This window comes from Lissotriton vulgaris, chromosome 2_1, assembly GCF_964263255.1.
Source record: "Lissotriton vulgaris chromosome 2_1, aLisVul1.2, whole genome shotgun sequence".
Taxonomy (NCBI): Eukaryota; Metazoa; Chordata; class Amphibia; order Caudata; family Salamandridae; genus Lissotriton; species Lissotriton vulgaris.
This window is the reverse complement of record NC_141687.1, coordinates 1,429,717,465-1,429,734,001: the sequence shown is the minus strand read 5'-3', so window position 1 is coordinate 1,429,734,001 and position 16,537 is coordinate 1,429,717,465. Positions and strand designations below refer to the sequence as shown.

General features: G+C 46.4%; 1 protein-coding gene across 1 annotated transcript in view; it reads left to right on the top strand.

Moving 5' to 3' along the window:
* KIF5C (kinesin family member 5C) overlaps positions 1-16,537 on the top strand; it is a 548,720-nt gene that overhangs the window by 312,362 nt on the left and 219,821 nt on the right. The window contains exon 17 of the mRNA XM_086957253.1: positions 4,886-5,003. Within this exon, the coding sequence (XP_086813379.1) occupies positions 4,886-5,003 (118 nt within the window). The remainder of the gene's footprint in view (positions 1-4,885; positions 5,004-16,537) is intronic.

The window sequence follows — 16,537 nt, the reverse complement described above, 5'->3', positions numbered from 1 at the left end:
CTATGTAAAAGAGTACTACTATGTTCATAAATGATTTTGTGAAATTGCCACAAAATCTTTGTTTACAAGATAATGCCCGGAAAAATACACAGAAAAATCCATCTAGGAATTGTTACAAGTGGTGGCGTGGTGAAGATGCAGTATCCCAATTGCAGCATGGGTATATCCATTATCTAGGAAGACACAGTCAGTGTCCAACATAGAATCACGTCAGAGATGTGGTTCTTCTAAAAGAAAGGAGGGAAATGTAATGGTGTGAGTTCAAATCCTCAGATTGGTTTACTCCCTTCCTGTCCTCCGATAGGGAGGGAGTAAAGAAATCGGAGGATGACAGGTTATGGGGATCACTAAAAGGAGGGTTCATCTCTGGGGCACATCCTACTTCTGAGGGAAGGCGATGAACTGCAAACTAGGATGGGGAGGAAATATAAGGTGGTATGTGCTACATTCTCTCATAACCACAAAGTGGTCTAATTAGACTAGAAGGACAGGACAAGGCAGGAGGAAAGGGAAGCAAATGCAGGACTCAGTGTAAACCCAACATACTCCATCTAAAAGAGAATTCGAGCTCAACGCACAAGAAATTTACTCCAGGAATTAATCCTTTCCAGATCAATGTTTAGACTTTACTCTGCCAATCATTCTTTGGTCGCTTCTCCTTCATGTTCAAGGCATGCCACATAGGGTAAGGCATGCCACATAGGGTGCTTCTACCTCCACCTGAGCCAAGAAGGACACTTTATCAATGACTGCCAAACTTACCTGAGCTGCAAAGAGCAGCAGGTAACAGTGCCTGGTAATGGACGTTGGGCGCAAGTCTGGAATTAGAAGTATATCACTTTTTGGTGGGTGGCAAGCTAATTTCTCTTCTTGGAGGGAGGATACACCAATAACCTTAAGCAAGTAGGCCACATCATCCATCAGGGGCGACTCAAGGTCCTGTTGGCCCATGGATCTATGCAAGTTCTGATCCCTCTACTTGGTCTTCAAAGTGAACAGTCGAGATCAGTGCGGAAGTTTTGAATGTGAAGGTGTCTGACATATTTGTTTTAAATTGCTGCTTTGTCATTTCCATCATCTCCACTTTTCCCTCAAAAACACTGAACATTTTCTCAGCCTCTATGAGGAGCGATTTCACTTTATATATCCTGGCCTCATAGACAGCAGTGCTTTTTTCCAGAGTGCCCGGTTACTTGTAAAGCCTTTATAAAGAAGCCAATAGGATGAGGGTGCACAGATTATTTCCTTCCTCCTCTGCTCTTTCATCAACTGTAGAAGCTCAGCAATACTGGTGTGGACTTCATCTGTTGTCCTGGAGATCAACTGACATCTGACTGCACATCCTGTTGTGTTTTGGCCGTGTCTGTCAAACATCTGAAGTTTCTTTATCACTATGCTTGTGTTGCCTGTGCTTATCCCTAACATTTGTCAATCCCTACAAGTACCACCATCGCAAGGGTGGGGGGAAGCAGACTAAAAGGAGCTTTTGGTGTCCCATGGAAGAGTCTTACTAGAAGAGTCTGACACTCTGAAGTCTGACCACATCTGCAGTTTCCTCCCTTCCTTTGAAGGGGTGAGGATTGGGAAAGAAAGCGATCGCGCCAATATAAGCTGATCTCTCATCTTTCAGTTCCGAGTATGACCCTTTGTGGCTGGCTTGTCGATGGAACGCTGCAGCATTGCTTAGTGGCACTTCTTTGATCTGAGGCTCCTAGCCACCCTGCCTCCTTTGGATGGCTGACACTAACTTGCTTCTGGATTACGCTGGGAGGGCAGCATCTCTGCATGTAACCCTGAGCTCCAAGGTAGACAGTTCATGGATTTCAACTCGCTTCACAAGAACCACAGTAGAGTTTAGGATGTGCTAGGGCAGAGAAATAGAAAAGCAGAGGAAGCTTTCAAAGCTCAGAAATGTGCTGCCCTTTCCCAGTCTGCACACCATGCCCTCGCCATTCAGAGACACAGAGCATCTGAGTGCCAGATACTGAGCTATGCACACCGAGCTATGCATGCCTTGGAATCCAATGTGTCTGTACTTAAAACAAACAATTATGATATATGGAGCACAGAACTATTTTCATGATATTGTTTCCTGAATTTCATGATGTCGGGTTTCTTGCACCATCAGAAGTGTCTTGCATTAGCTTATTCCAACTAAGTTCTGATGCCACATTAAACAAAAGAACAAGTTTCTTTTTAGACCATGCTTATGCTGATATTTTCTCTGACAGTTGAAATTCTTTAGCTGAGAAAGTGCACGGACAAATGTAAGCGTACCTAGGGGTGGCTCCTCTGTGAGAGCGGAGGAACGTTGCCCCACTGTCAAAAGTGCCCCCCAGGAAAGCCCCAGGGATGAAAATAAAGTGGTTATACATTAAATGTATTGCCATTTTATTTTTAATCTACCCATCCTTGAAATGAGTGTCAGGACGTGTACACTTCAGTTTAAAGTGCGCATGTCCTTTTGGTCGGCCGTCTTGAGACGGCCAGCCAGACATGCCCATTTTAAACTTCTCTAACCTAGCTGTCTTAACACAGCTGGGGTAGAGCAAGCGCAAGCCTCCAGTGGCCTCGGGAGTGCCCAGTGAGGCCACTTCCTCCCTCCAATCCTGGCACTGCTCTCATGCTGGTGAGAGTAGTATCAGGATGGGTTAGGGGAATTTGCTGGCAACCGAGCAGAACACAGACGGAGTGAGGAGGACGTTGGACATCGTGCAGCACGCAAGGTAAGTGGTTACTTCTTTTTATTTATGCTACCACTCACCTTGGAGGCATACATGCACTGATCACACATTTGCCAGCCCCTCAATCCCCCCCCCCCCAACCCCCCCCCCCCCCCCACACACACACACACACACACACTCTGACCTACTTCCCAGGCACCACTGAGCATACCAAACCTTCTGAGTCTTCAGGACAGTTGGGGCATGATGAGCACAGACCGTAAACAATGTGCCTTTCTTCTCGGGAGCTTCAAAGGTTCAGTAACGGCACTCTGGTCACAGATTTAGAGCCAAATGATGCTTCTTTATCACTGTGCCAGCCTTGTTTAATGCAAGAGCACCGGCTGGTTGGGTTCCTGCCACCAAAGTGATGATTAAGAGTCCTCTGTGGGACAACACAGCAGTGTTCCCAGCTATGTAATTCAGATGAGATAGAGTAATTTCCCTTTCACGTTGCTGTGTTAAATGTGGTAATAAAAGAGTGGACAGGAATTGATAAGCTTGCTTTACCCAAGATCCCTGGCAAAACAATATCCTTTGGAAGATTTTGAGGTCTAGTTTCATGGAACAGTTGACTAGGATTCCCCACGGTCAGTTATTCATCACAGCCATGTATTACATCAGCAGAAGGATGCCCAGCTCATCTAGCAGAAAGAGGAGTGGCAATGATGGTAAATGTTCCAGCACGCCCCTCAATGTTTCAATCAGATTGGAGATCTTTATATTCTCTAGTGTGTGATCCTTACTCAAACTCTTCCAGAACCTTTCATGTGATGCATTAGAGTGAACCAGCTTCCAGATGTTGAGCAGGTTTGTATTGCAGGTGTGATTTTTTATGAACTATCCTGTTCATAGAGCTGCCACTGCTACAAAACCTGGGGCAGCAGTGGTTGCTAGGTGGTGGCTGCTAGACACTGAATCTGGTTGAGGTTATTTGACCTCGATGGGGCGCAGAAGAATCAACATCGTCCTTTGCTCTTTTTGGGGCTCAGACTGTGTGTGTGACACAACTAGATGGATTGTTGTAAAAGATCAGCGGAATAAAAGATCAGGTAACTGTTTTGCCAAATTACCACAATGTGACCCTTATTCGCCTAAGCAGTAAGCATGGCGTGGGCACAGTGCAAACAGTCTGGTGGCCCTTAGTAGGACCGGCCCAAAGAAAAGGGTACTGCTTTATCAAACTGTTCTAGCCAGGGCCAGTGGCTGAAGAGTTGCCATATGCAATGATGGCCAATTGTGTTAATTAGCAGAGGGCAGGGTGACAATATTTTTGTGGTGCTGTGTGTTGGTTTTGTATATTGCCAATGGTGCTGATGTTGCATTAGGCAGATGGACTAAAGTAAGCTTAATATGTTTTCATCAAATGAGAATAGATTTAAAAATGCAAGAAAATGCAACGTCATCTTAGTGACATATATAAAAATCTCAGAATCCGTGGTTCTAGTAAAAAATGCAACAACCAGTATTAATGGGTTTCCAAAAAAGGATGAACAGATAAGCATCCCTCTTGCCTTGGGTCATGATAATCCAGTACAAATTGACATTTATCCTAAAAGTTTAGCAATGAGATCAAAGTTTGTAACATCTGTTAATTAAGTTACAAATAAGAATCTCGATGGTCTTTAATTAAAAGGACTAGATTGTAAATGAGTCGACCACCGTTTTCAAGGCATTGTTTTAATATGAGTCACATGCGCAGAAGCATATATGAATGGGAGAGATTTTAATATTGCCATAGTGATGCTGATTGTTTACAGTTAAAACCATGCATCTAGAGGCACAAAAGGTGATGCATACCAAAAGCTCAAACCCATACGATGTTGAAAAGAGATAATCAGGTCATTGCATTTCGTAGATGTATAGTGGCAGAAACATACGTTTGTGACTGGGTTTAAAGCAAAATACTCCAAAATCCAGCTAGCATAGCATTGTTTTCTTGTTTTCGAAAAGCTATCATGTATAGATTTTTCTATTAAACCCAGCAATGTATATGGCCATAATAAGATGACTTTGGAGATCACCAGTATGTCAAACTGATGTTTAACTTCTCAGAGATCACCTGATATTATAATATTACATATTACATACATGTATCTTGCTCTGATTGCAATATGTTTGACAACTTTTCCTATTAATCTGAATGCATTATTGTCCTACAGCATGAAGCGAAGATTAAGTCTCTGACAGACTACATGCAAAATATGGAACACAAAAGGAGACAGCTAGAAGAGACCCAAGATGCCCTTAATGAAGAACTAGCTAAACTCCATGCCCAAGGTATGTAACAAAAAAGGAATTAATGATTATGTAACATATCACTTTGCAAACATATTTGCATGACACCACATTAAATTTCACTAATTTAAATTTTTATCTTGGTAGATTTGTTGCTTGGCGATTTGTATTTTAAAAGAATGCTAATAAACATCAGACATACACGTGCATACATTCAGCGCCTTTAGGTAGCTGTCTTCATATTTTGATCTGTTGTACTGTCATACACATTTTGCTTGCACCCTCCATAACGCACAGCATGGGGCAATGGGTCAGCCACTGCTTCCCTTTTGTGTGAGGTTTGTTATTCTGTTGAAGAATAGTGTCATCCACAAAGAAAATAGTGCACTTCACTGGCAGGGCTAGTGGGAGGACCCTTGATGCAATCTTATATTACTTTTTCTGTTATGTTTGTTGAGGGCCCAGCAACTCTTGGACACTGCTATCAGGTTGCCTGCATGACTTCATAAGCATATTTTGCCCCCATGTTGAAATATTTATTATTGCTGGAAACCTTTTTGAAAACAGCCACACATAGGTGTACATGTGTTGTTGCTCATGGCTCTCTATGCATAGTCAACCTCCCAACTTTTCACCTTAACCCTTCATTATTTTTGCTGAATTTGTTTTGTTGGCCTTAGGACTCTGTGCACTTTACCATTGCTAAACACTGCTAAAGTGTGTGCGTGCTCACATCCTAAAACATGTTAACATTGACTTACACCTGATTGGCATATTTAATGTACCTATAAGTGCCTGGTAAAGTGGTATACTAATACATAGGGCATATAAATTAAATGCTACTAGTGTGCCGGCAGCACTTATTGTGCCACTCACTGATGTAGCCCCTTCAAACATGTCCCAGGTCTGCCATTGCAGCCTAAATGCACTTTGAGCCCGAATGCACTTTGGAACTGCCAATTCGGCATAGCATAGTAATCCCCTTGTCAAGCCTTAAGCTCCTCTTTTATTACATGCAAGTCATCCCTAAGGTATGTCCTAGGTAGCCCAAAGGGCAAGGTGCATTGTAATTAAAAGGTTGGACATGTACCTTTTTACACTTCTTGGTAATGAAAAATTCACAAATTCCTTTATCACTACTGTGAGACCTACCTCTCCCATTAGATAACATTGGGAAGCCTTATTACATTTAATATGTACTGATGTTTGATTGGAAACAGGTGACGATTTCACGTTTGGTGTCTGAAATGTTGTGATCGGAAATCCTCTTTAATGGTAAAGATGGACTTTAAGTTACAATTTTGAAAACGCCACTTTTAGAAAGTTGCCATTTTCTTGCCCTAACTATTTGGTGCCCGCAGCCTGTTCCTGGGTCACATAACTGGGTGTAGTTGGCAGTTGGACTTTGTGTATTCTTCCCAGACAGCCCAACAAGAATGGCATTAGGTGTGCTTGGAAGTACCATTAGTGGAAGGTTGGGGGGGGGGGGTGCAAAGCTGGGCACAGCCCACTTGCAAATCAATAGTCAGTGCCATGCCTTCATACAAAGGACTCATCACCACTTCAGTGTTCATACATACAGCCATGAGGCAGGACAGGGGAGGAAGGCATCTCCCCAAAGGGTCTTTAGAAACTTCTCCTAGTTCAAAGAAGCCCCCAGATATACAAATAGAACCCTCAGACCCACTCTTAAGTTCACTTTTTCAACCTGCTGAAGGACTCTGAGGACTGCCTGCTTCTGTTCGCTACCGTTTGCTTCAGAGGACTGCATTGCTGTACCTGGAAGGACTGCTCTGCTGACTGAAGCCTGCCTTGAACCCTAGGTGGCCTGCCCTGCTGCTTGAGCCATGTTCCACTGCTTGAACTCAGGACTTCCAGAGTGACTCCAAGGGTTAGTCGACTGGCCTCCTAATCAGAGCCTTAGTGACAGAAAAACTCCAACCATCATTTCATCACACCTAAACCCAGCCGGAGTGAGTCCTAACCCCCCAAGTGGTGCCTGTCCAGTCCTGTACTCTTGCAGATGGTGATTATGGTGGCCAGATAGCCAAAATCCAAACTTGGGACGTAAAAATGTTTTGGCTAAAAACTGCTCTGAGAATCGAGAGGAGACCAAGACCAACCTGCTTCCCTATCCACTGAAAGTGCTACGCTTGTCAGCCTAAATTCATTTCAGCGCCTGCTATGTTCTAAGCAGCAGCAAATCCTAATCAGTGGTCTTTTGCAGAGGGGGTATCTGACCTTGTGCAGCCCTCATTGGCTACAGCCTCCAGGCTCATCTTGAAGGAGATTTTCAACTTCCAAAAACAAACCAAGTTTGAATGTGAAAATCTTCACTGCGACTTTGTCCTGCAGCTCCCCGACAAAGTCTCCTCCTTGGACACAGCCCCGCCCACCAGCTTTGCCCTACTGAACATCTACTTTCTCTAAGTTAGTACCCCACTCAACCAACAACCCAATTGCTCACATGCATGCTATGCATCTGCTAGCCTGATGGCCACCTTTGAATAGTTTTTGCTGTCTTTTGGTAAAAACGTTTCCAAAAGCGCTGCCAGTTTTTAATGTTTTTTGTTGTACATTACTTGAACCCCCTTTAAGACAGCATGCCTATGTGTGCATGCATTGGTGGACTTCATAGAAAAATGTTGCAAATGTTGTAAAACACCAGTGAATAATGGAAGAAACACAAAGAATCACTCCTGCTCATCTTAACAAGATAGGTAAGATTTCAAGACCTTATTTAAACTACAGTGACTCACTATCCAGGACAAGTTTAAAGGGATATTATTCCACAACTTTGGAGCAAGGACAGAGAAGGCCCGGCCCCACAATGGGCTCATCTGATCCAGCACACCAGAAACAGAGAGAGCTCAAATTAAGTTTTTGAAATGGAACACCACTATGGAGTCTGGAAGATATCCTGGTGTGCCACTCCCATCAAATGCTTGTGGGATAGGACACAAAATCTGTAACTATTGCAAAACAATGAGCCAGTAGAGCAATCAGAGAGCCTTAGAAACATGGGTGAACTTCCTTAAACCAGAGACCAAGTTCTGTACCATTGGAGATTTTGGATGGTCTTGTTTGGAGTCCTAAATAGTAGGCATTAGTTCAAGCCTGGAAAGGATCTCGGCTGCCACCACTGCAACTTGGGCTTGCTGAGGAATAGTCAAGACAATCTTTTAAAGGAGTCTTATTTGATGGAGCAAAGATGATATGATTGAGTTATGCTGTACTTCTGTCGACCTCCATTGGGCTCCTATTACAGATCCAAGAGGAAAGACTCCAGAAGCTGATTGGGCCAAAAATAAGTGCATTCGTTTTTTCAGAATTGAGCTTCAGTCAGTTAGATTCACCCACACCTGCATGACTGAAACAAAGGCCTGATGATGTTGTTGAAGGTCAGACTGATGTTGATCAAAGTGGAGGATCAGCTATGGCTTTGGCACACAAGAAGGTGTTGATGCTGGATACTCTTGGAATGGCTACCAGAAGAGACATTTTTGGAAACAAATTCATCCCTTCATTACGGAAATGCTGTAATCAGCATTATGTCACCTTTACATGGCATACTTTAGAATGCAGCACTCTCATCATGCAGCCTTTACTTTGCAGGTAAGTACCACGCAGGTCATTTTCCTGTACCTTGCAATGCAGGATGTAACTACACAGGTAAGTTATTTTTCTTGTAATTACATGCACATTTGTTTATCCATACTTATATGTGTGCCTATATGTATATATTTATATATGTATATATTTATAATTATAAATACATATCTAAATCAAAATTCTGACAATTTGTTCTTGTCATAAAGGAATATACTGGCACCAAATGACTCTTTCCATTAGACTCCTTTATTCACAGCAAGTTTCCAGTGGCACTAAAAGAAGGCTGCTGCAATGGGGTTCCCAGAACCCTAATTTCAAATTTGAATTCCTGTACAAAGCTTTGCTCTCTGCAACAGAAAAAACTGCTCAATAGAATTGCTCCAAATATGCCAAAAAATTGGGCTACTACTCACAAAGTGCACTTTTTATGACTTGGTTTACATTTTTTCTGCTATTTTGGAGAAGCTAGCCTTTATAAAGTTGCTTTAGGTTGGAATCAATAGGTTAACACTGGTTAGAGACATCTGGACCGTCTGTGTCTAGATATACCCTTTATTGGCCCATTTTAAGTGAATGGGGGGATTCTAATTGACTGGCTTCAACATGGAGATTATGGTGTGGTAGAAATTACAGGAGTTCTGTTCTGTAAGAATGGTGGGCACACTCTGGCCCCCAGGCCCATGTGAGGTGACCAAGAAGCCAAAGAGACCCTTACTGGTGACTAAAATGGGCCACAGGAGCAAAAGCATCCAGAAAAGTCCTACAAGGGCTGAGAAAACAACAAAAAAGTGTGATCCCTTGGGGGACCAACTGAGAACAGATTGAGTAACCCTTTGCTCCTGAAAGCTTCTTGAACCCCCATGTATCGGTGCTACAAGTATAAAAAGCAATTATAGGCTTTGGGAGGGCCCATGCTGGGAGGTCCCTCCCCATGAGCCTTTTAGCACCTTGGAGACCCCAATCTCCCCAGGATGAAATGAACGCTGCTGCCATCTTACAATATCTGATCTCTGGGGATTCAAATGTCAAAGTAATCAACATAGACAGTGAGGGTGCTCCTCCTACCCTGTGCCCATGTATGCTGGGGCAGAAGTGTCTAACCTCTATTCTCCTGTTTACGCTGAGTGCAGGAAGGGTGCCTTGATCCTGGTCCCTCCCGAAGTCCACTCTGGTAGAAGCACGGAAGGATGCCGGCATTCTTTTCTCTTCCATCTGTTATCATACCATTTTCCTCATTTGGCAGTTACTGCTATGTTTATGTTTGGCAATACCTACAGTATTCATATTATTAACATGCGGGTCTTCTTTAATACCATTCCTTCTTTTCAATGTCTTCTTTTTCAAAATGTTTTCTTTAATGTACCCCCCACGTGATTGTGTTGCAGTTATGGGATGCCTACACATGGGCCTGCTTCATCTTTCTTTGCTATGCAGATCCTTCACTCGCTTGTAAAGATTGTTCAACAGTATGTTAGATCTCGGTCAACGAGCCTCTTTTTCTACTATTACCTTGATACATTCCAAAGGATGTTGTCTACAAAGTGTGCCTAGCTATGTGGTATTTTTTAATAAAGTGCTTTTTGTTGAACCCCTCCGATCAATACTTTTTTACTCAAACACCTAGGCCTTCATTCTATGTCTTAGAGCAATTGTGGTGCGGTAATCGAAGACCGGGTTTTACTGATACTAGGGTATGTGTAACACCAGAGATCACAAGTTATACCATATACGCCCCTATTGAATGGAGAATAGCATTAGGATATCTGTGTTACTGTAAATTTTCCCCCATGCATTCTGTAATTGTAGTTAATTTGTTGTGTGACAAATTCCTTCAGGTTAATTATGGAGGGATTGCTCTAGACTCACATGTGGTAATAACACTTGTAGTAGTCTCACATGCCTCATAATAGCGATGTGGGTGAAGAGTCTAGTTTCCAAACAAATGAGTATTAGAAACCCCCTCGTAAGTCGTAATGCAAGTTCTATAGATAATTCAGCTTACAAACTGCAAAACTGCTATAAAAGAATGTTGGTAGAAAATCAAGGCTACCTGAAGTTATTGCTCAGAACATGGTTCACTTGGCCCACTATAGAATGTTTTATCATGAAGAAAGAGAGAGCTAGTGACTTGGTAAAAAGAGAATTAGTAAACCAAGCTCAGCCTTATTAAGGATATTAGGCCATCTCAGTTTTGTGAAGGACCAAATTCCCCTACTGAACCGTTATTCCATACACCAATGGGTAGTCTGTATTCATCATTCTCCGTTTCTGTGTTCTGTGCGGTACAGTTTAATGCAGGAGCATTGAAATAAAGTAAAGACTGCAGCTTGCTAAATTAAAGGATGGCTTTCAAGGTAGAGTTTATGTTCACATCCACTTCAGAGAGCAGAAATGTGGCTTTATTATATTCTTTTTATTTATTCATGCTGCCCTTTAACTGTTTGAAATCACCACCAAAGGCCCCATATATAACATGTCAGGTAGTGCAACAATTTAATAAGTAAAAAGGCAAGTTGAAACCACGTAAAGGTGCCTGGGGGACAAGCTAGTTCGGGTTATTGCAGTTAGTGATGTATACATCACTGGAGAAGTGTGGCTCAGGGGTTAGAGGCGGCAGACCCGGAAGCTGAGATCGGTCCTGGACCAGGGTTCAATTCCCCGCCTCGGTGGGTCTTGGGCTCAAAAATTCCACGGACTCGATTATTCTCGTTCCGGTGCCTACTCGACTCATGGGTTCACACTCTGCGACTCTGGGCAATAGCTTGCTTAATCTCCACTACGGCCCCTCGCGGCGGGATGCCTGGCTTTCACCTTGTGGATACCCTGCTGGGGTTATCTCACAGGGGAATACCAGGACGGGTTCCCAAGGCAAGCGCCTTGATGCCTTCGGGTGATACGTGCGTGTTAGAACCGGCTGTCTCTAGTTGGCAGAGGCATACACTTCTGACAAATAGGGACACTCCTTTTCTAGTCAGGGCAAGGGGATCACACCCTTCGATAACCCCTGCTCACCCCCTTGGTAGCTTGGCAGAGCAGAACAGGCTTATCTCAGAGGCTGTGTGTTAAGCAATTATGACCACATACAGTAATAAAGTGAATACACTACAAATGGACACGACACAGTAGTATTATAAAAATAAGTATCTTTATATAAGACTTAGCACAAGACCAAATAACGGCAAAACTGTACACAATCGGAATAAATACGTTCGGGAAGGAAAAAGGATAGTTTCTTCTTTAGCACAAAAGTCTTTAGTATCAAGCAATTCTTCTTCTTGGAAACACAGTTCTTAGCAACAGGGTAACTCACACGGGAGCTATACAACGCTGGGGCAAAGATAATCCACAGGTTCGGCGTCGACCGCGAGGAGCGCTGCGCCGGGCCTGGAGTCACACGGACCCCCAACAACACAGTACCTTAGGAAATTGAAGCACACGATGATCAGCGGCGTCGAGCAATCCGGCGTCGCGTCTTCGATGTCGTTCAGGCCACAGCAGGCGTTGTCGATGATGCAGTTGCACAGAGTGAGCAGCGCTCACGGCGTCGAAGGGCACACGGTTGATGCGATCAGCAGCGGGGCAGACACGAGGTCCTCTGGAGTTAGAGCCGTACTCCTACTCACTGGCGTTGCTGCTGGCGTCGGTCGGGCCCAGCGTCTGATCGTCGTGATTGCTGGTCCTTTCAGAGGTGCTGGATTCACACTTCCAGCGAATAGCACTTTTTAGCAGGTGAAGTCCTTTAGCCCTGTGACTTCGGCAGGAGACTGGCACTCTTCCAGTCCTTGGAGATTTTCTTAGCAAGCGTGAGAGTACACACACAGTTCCTCTCTCCTGGTTTCCTTGGCAAAAATAAAGAAGCACTGCAGGATTCCCCCAACAACAGCACACTGGCAGAAGGGGTAAGCAGTCCTTTAGATCAGCAGGCTTCTTGTCCTTGGTTACAGGGTTCCTTGTCAGAAGTGATCTGATTTCCTAGTTCAGGGGTCCTTCTCTTATACCCCTTTTCGTCTTTGATCCCTTTGTCTATGCCGGGGGTTTCCCAACATCCTGGGTCTGTGGTGGTTGGAGCTAGGCAGTAGCACCTGGCCTATTCATTGAGCCGGGCCGGGTGCTCAGACGCCCCGCAGGAGGTGGAGCCAGTATTGACACTGGCAGGAGCAGAGCTATCGCCCTCCTGGCAGGAGGTGGGGCTAGGATCGTCCATGGCAGGCACAGAGCCATCAGTCGCTTGGCAGGAGGTGGAGCCAGCATTGTATCAGGCAAGGCAGGCTATCAACAACTACTCTCCCCCTACTCTCAACGTAATGTCCCACTCATTCCACACTGACTCATCCAGACCTCTTGGAGCCACCCAGCTCCTGTCACACACACGTAAGACCAGCAGAGACCAGATATGGTTAGACAAGAAAATAGACACTTTCTAAAAGTGCTATTTTCGAACCCAGAGTCCAAAAACCATCCACACCACCGGATGCGTAATTAAACCCCGAGTTCAGGGATACCAAACTCGACATTGCACCATGCTCCCCGAGCCAGCTAGGATTATAGCGTTAATAATCCCGGCGGCCCATTCTATCCAACGGAGAGCAGGCTACCTCGCAATAGTGAAGCCCTAAGATGGCGGCACTTCACTATCAGGACATGCCAACTTGGTCAGGCTTGTCCTACCTTACACTTACAATGCACCCTGCCCATGGGCCTACCATAGGGGTGACTAACATGAAGTTTAAGGGAAGGTTGGAGGGGCTGGCAAGTAGTTATACCTGCGCCGCCGACGTGACAGTGCAAGACTGCACGTGGGTCTCGCAATGACCGACCCGTAGACATTCTTTTACCGGGCCGCTCCTGTGGGTGGCACAAGACGTGCTGCAAGCCCACGAGCGGCATTTGTATTTACAAGCCCTGGCACTCCTGGTGCACTAGACTAGGGACTGACAGTAAACCAAATAAGCCAAACATGGATACAATAGATACATCATTTTAACAGAGGGAGCACTTGCGCTATGGCACTGATCAGCAGTGACACGGCGCCCAAAGCATATACCAGCAAAACATCGTAAAACAGTAGAGGCAAACAGAAAAAATGGAGGAGAGACTCAAGCCAATGATGTCAGGTCTAACACGTGTCCCCTCCAGCTGAAATGTGGGGAGAACTACCCTTACCCTAGGGAGTCCTCATCACTAAGGCGGAAAAATCTGGACAGACCATCAGCATTGGCGTGATCTGTACCAGGGCGGTGTTCCACCGTAAAGTCCATCCCCTGTAGAGCAATGGACCACCTCAACAGTTTTGGGTTCTCACCCCTCATCTGCATTAACCATCTGAGGGGCCTGTGGTCTGTCTGAACCCGGAAGTGAGTCCCAAACAGGTAGGGTCTTAGCTTCTTCAGCGCCCAGACCACAGCAAATGCTTCTCTCTCTATCGCACTCCACCTCGTTTCCCTGGGAAGTAACCTCCTACTGATGAAGGCTACAGGCAAGTCTCGGCCCTCTTCATTCACCTGAGCTAGAACAGCCCCCACGCCATGCTCTGAAGCGTCCGTCTGAACAATGAATTCCATCGAAAAGTCGGGTGCGTGGAGTATAGGTGCTGTGCACATTGCAGTTTTCAGGGTGTCAAAGGCCGTTTGACAGGCATCAGTCCAGATCACGTTTCGTGGCTGCTTCCTGGAAGTCAGCGAAGTCAAGGGGTGCACAATGTTACCGTAATCCTTGACAAACCTCCTGTAATAACCCGTGAGTCCTAGGAAGGCTCTCACCTGCGTTTGGGTTTTGGGCGGTGCCCAAGCCAGGATGGTATCAATCTTGGGTTGCAGGGGGGCCACTTTACCGCTCCCTACTTGGTGCCCCAAGTACACCACAGAACCCTGCCCAATCTGGCACTTACTGGCCTTGATTGTGAGGCCTGCTCCGCGCAGGGCCAACAACACTTCCTGGAGGTGGCGCAAGTGTTCCTCCCAGCTGGCGCTGAACACTGCGATGTCGTCCAGGTAGGCGGCGCTGAATTCCTCCAGTCCAGCCAAGACCTGGTTGACCAACCTCTGGAAGGTGGCAGGGGCATTCTTCATCCCAAAGGGCATCACCCGGAACTGGTATAGCCCATCTGGTGTGGAGAATGCTGACCTCTCTTTTGCCCCATCAGTCAAGGCGATCTGCCAGTACCCAGACGTTAAGTCAAACGTACTAAGGTACCGGGCAGCCCCCAACCGATCGATGAGCTCATCAGCTCTGGGGATGGGGTGCGCGTCAGTCTTCGTGACTGAATTGAGCCCTCGGTAGTCCACGCAGAACCGGAGTTCTGGTGAAGCACCAGGGGCTGCAGCCTTCGGGACCAAGACCACTGGGCTGGCCCAAGGACTGCTAGAGGACTCAATCACCCCCAATGCGAACATTTTGGAGACCTCCTCCTTAATGTACGCTCGGACCTTGTCAGTCACCCTGTAAGCCTTGTGCTTCACAGGAGGGCCGTCTCCGGTGTCAACGTCATGGACACACCAATGCGTGACACCCGGAACCAAGGAAAACAGATCCGGGAATTGTCCCAACAGTCGGCGACAATCCTGTTTCTGCTCAAGGGACAGTGTGTCAGAGAGGACCACACCATCCACTGACCCGTCTTGCTCTTTGGCATACAGGAGGTCGGGAAGAGGCTCACTCTCCTCCTCCGTCCCATCATCTGTAGCTAGGAGCATGCCCACTTCGGACCTTTCTAAGTGGGGCTTCAAACGGTTGACATCCAGGACCCGCAAGGGGTTCCTGGGAGATTTCAAGTCCACCAGGTAGGTGACATCGCTCTTCTTCTCCACAACCTTAAACGGTCCAGTCCACCTGTCCTTGAGCGCACAAGGTTCCACAGGGGACATGACCCACACTTCCTGACCAGGCTGAAGCTCCACCAGAGTGGCATTCCGGTCGTACCATCGCTTCATCTCCTCCTGGCTGGCCTCCAGATTTGCCTGAGCAAGTTCTCTGAAGCGCCGAGTCTGGTTCCGAAAGGCCAGCATGTAACTGTATACATCCTGGGGAGGTTTCCTGGGAGATTGCTCCCAGCCTTCCTTGACCAGACTCAGAGGTCCTCTTACCGGGTGACCGTATAAGAGCTCAAAGGGGCTGAACCCTAGAGACTTCTGCGGCACCTCACGGTAAGCAAACAGCAGGCATGGCAAGAGGACGTCCCATTTCCGCCTCATTGGTTCTTCAAGACCCATAATCATGCCTTTCAGGGTCCGGTTGAATCTCTCAACCAGCCCGTTTCCTTGAGGGTGGTAAGGAGTGGTGAACTTGTAGGTTACCCCACACTCCTTCCACAGAGACTTCATATAGTTCGAAATGAAGTTGGTGCCTCGGTCGGACACCACCTCTCTGGGGAACCCCATCCGGGAGAAAACACCCATCAGTGCCCGTCCCACCACGGGGGCCGTCACTGTCCTGAGAGGGATGGCTTCCGGGTACCTTGTGGCATGGTCCACCAAGACCAGGATGAACCTGTTGCCCAGGGCTGTCTTGGGGTCCAGGGGCCCAACAATGTCAATACCCACCCGGTCAAAGGGGGTGCTGACTACCGGAAAAGGTTGGAGGGGAGCCTTCTGCTTCCTTCCGCTTTTCCCACTCGCCTGGCAAGTGCGACAAGTCTTGCAATGGATGTCTACATCCCTACGCATCTGAGGCCAATAAAAATGGGTGACAAGCCTGTCATAGGTCTTGTCCTGCCCCAGATGTCCAGCTAACGGTACGTCATGAGCCAAACCCAGTAGGAAGGCTCTGAAGCGCTGGGGGACCACCAGCACACGGGCTGACCCAGGTTCAGCAGCCTTAGGCTCGCTATACAGGAGGTCGTTCTCCCAGTACACAAAATGTGACCCTGACTGATCACCTGAGGATTGGGCTGAGGCCTGCTGCCTCATGCCCACAAGAGAAGGGCACTCCTTCTGTTCCGCACAGAATTCCTCCCTGGAGGGACCACC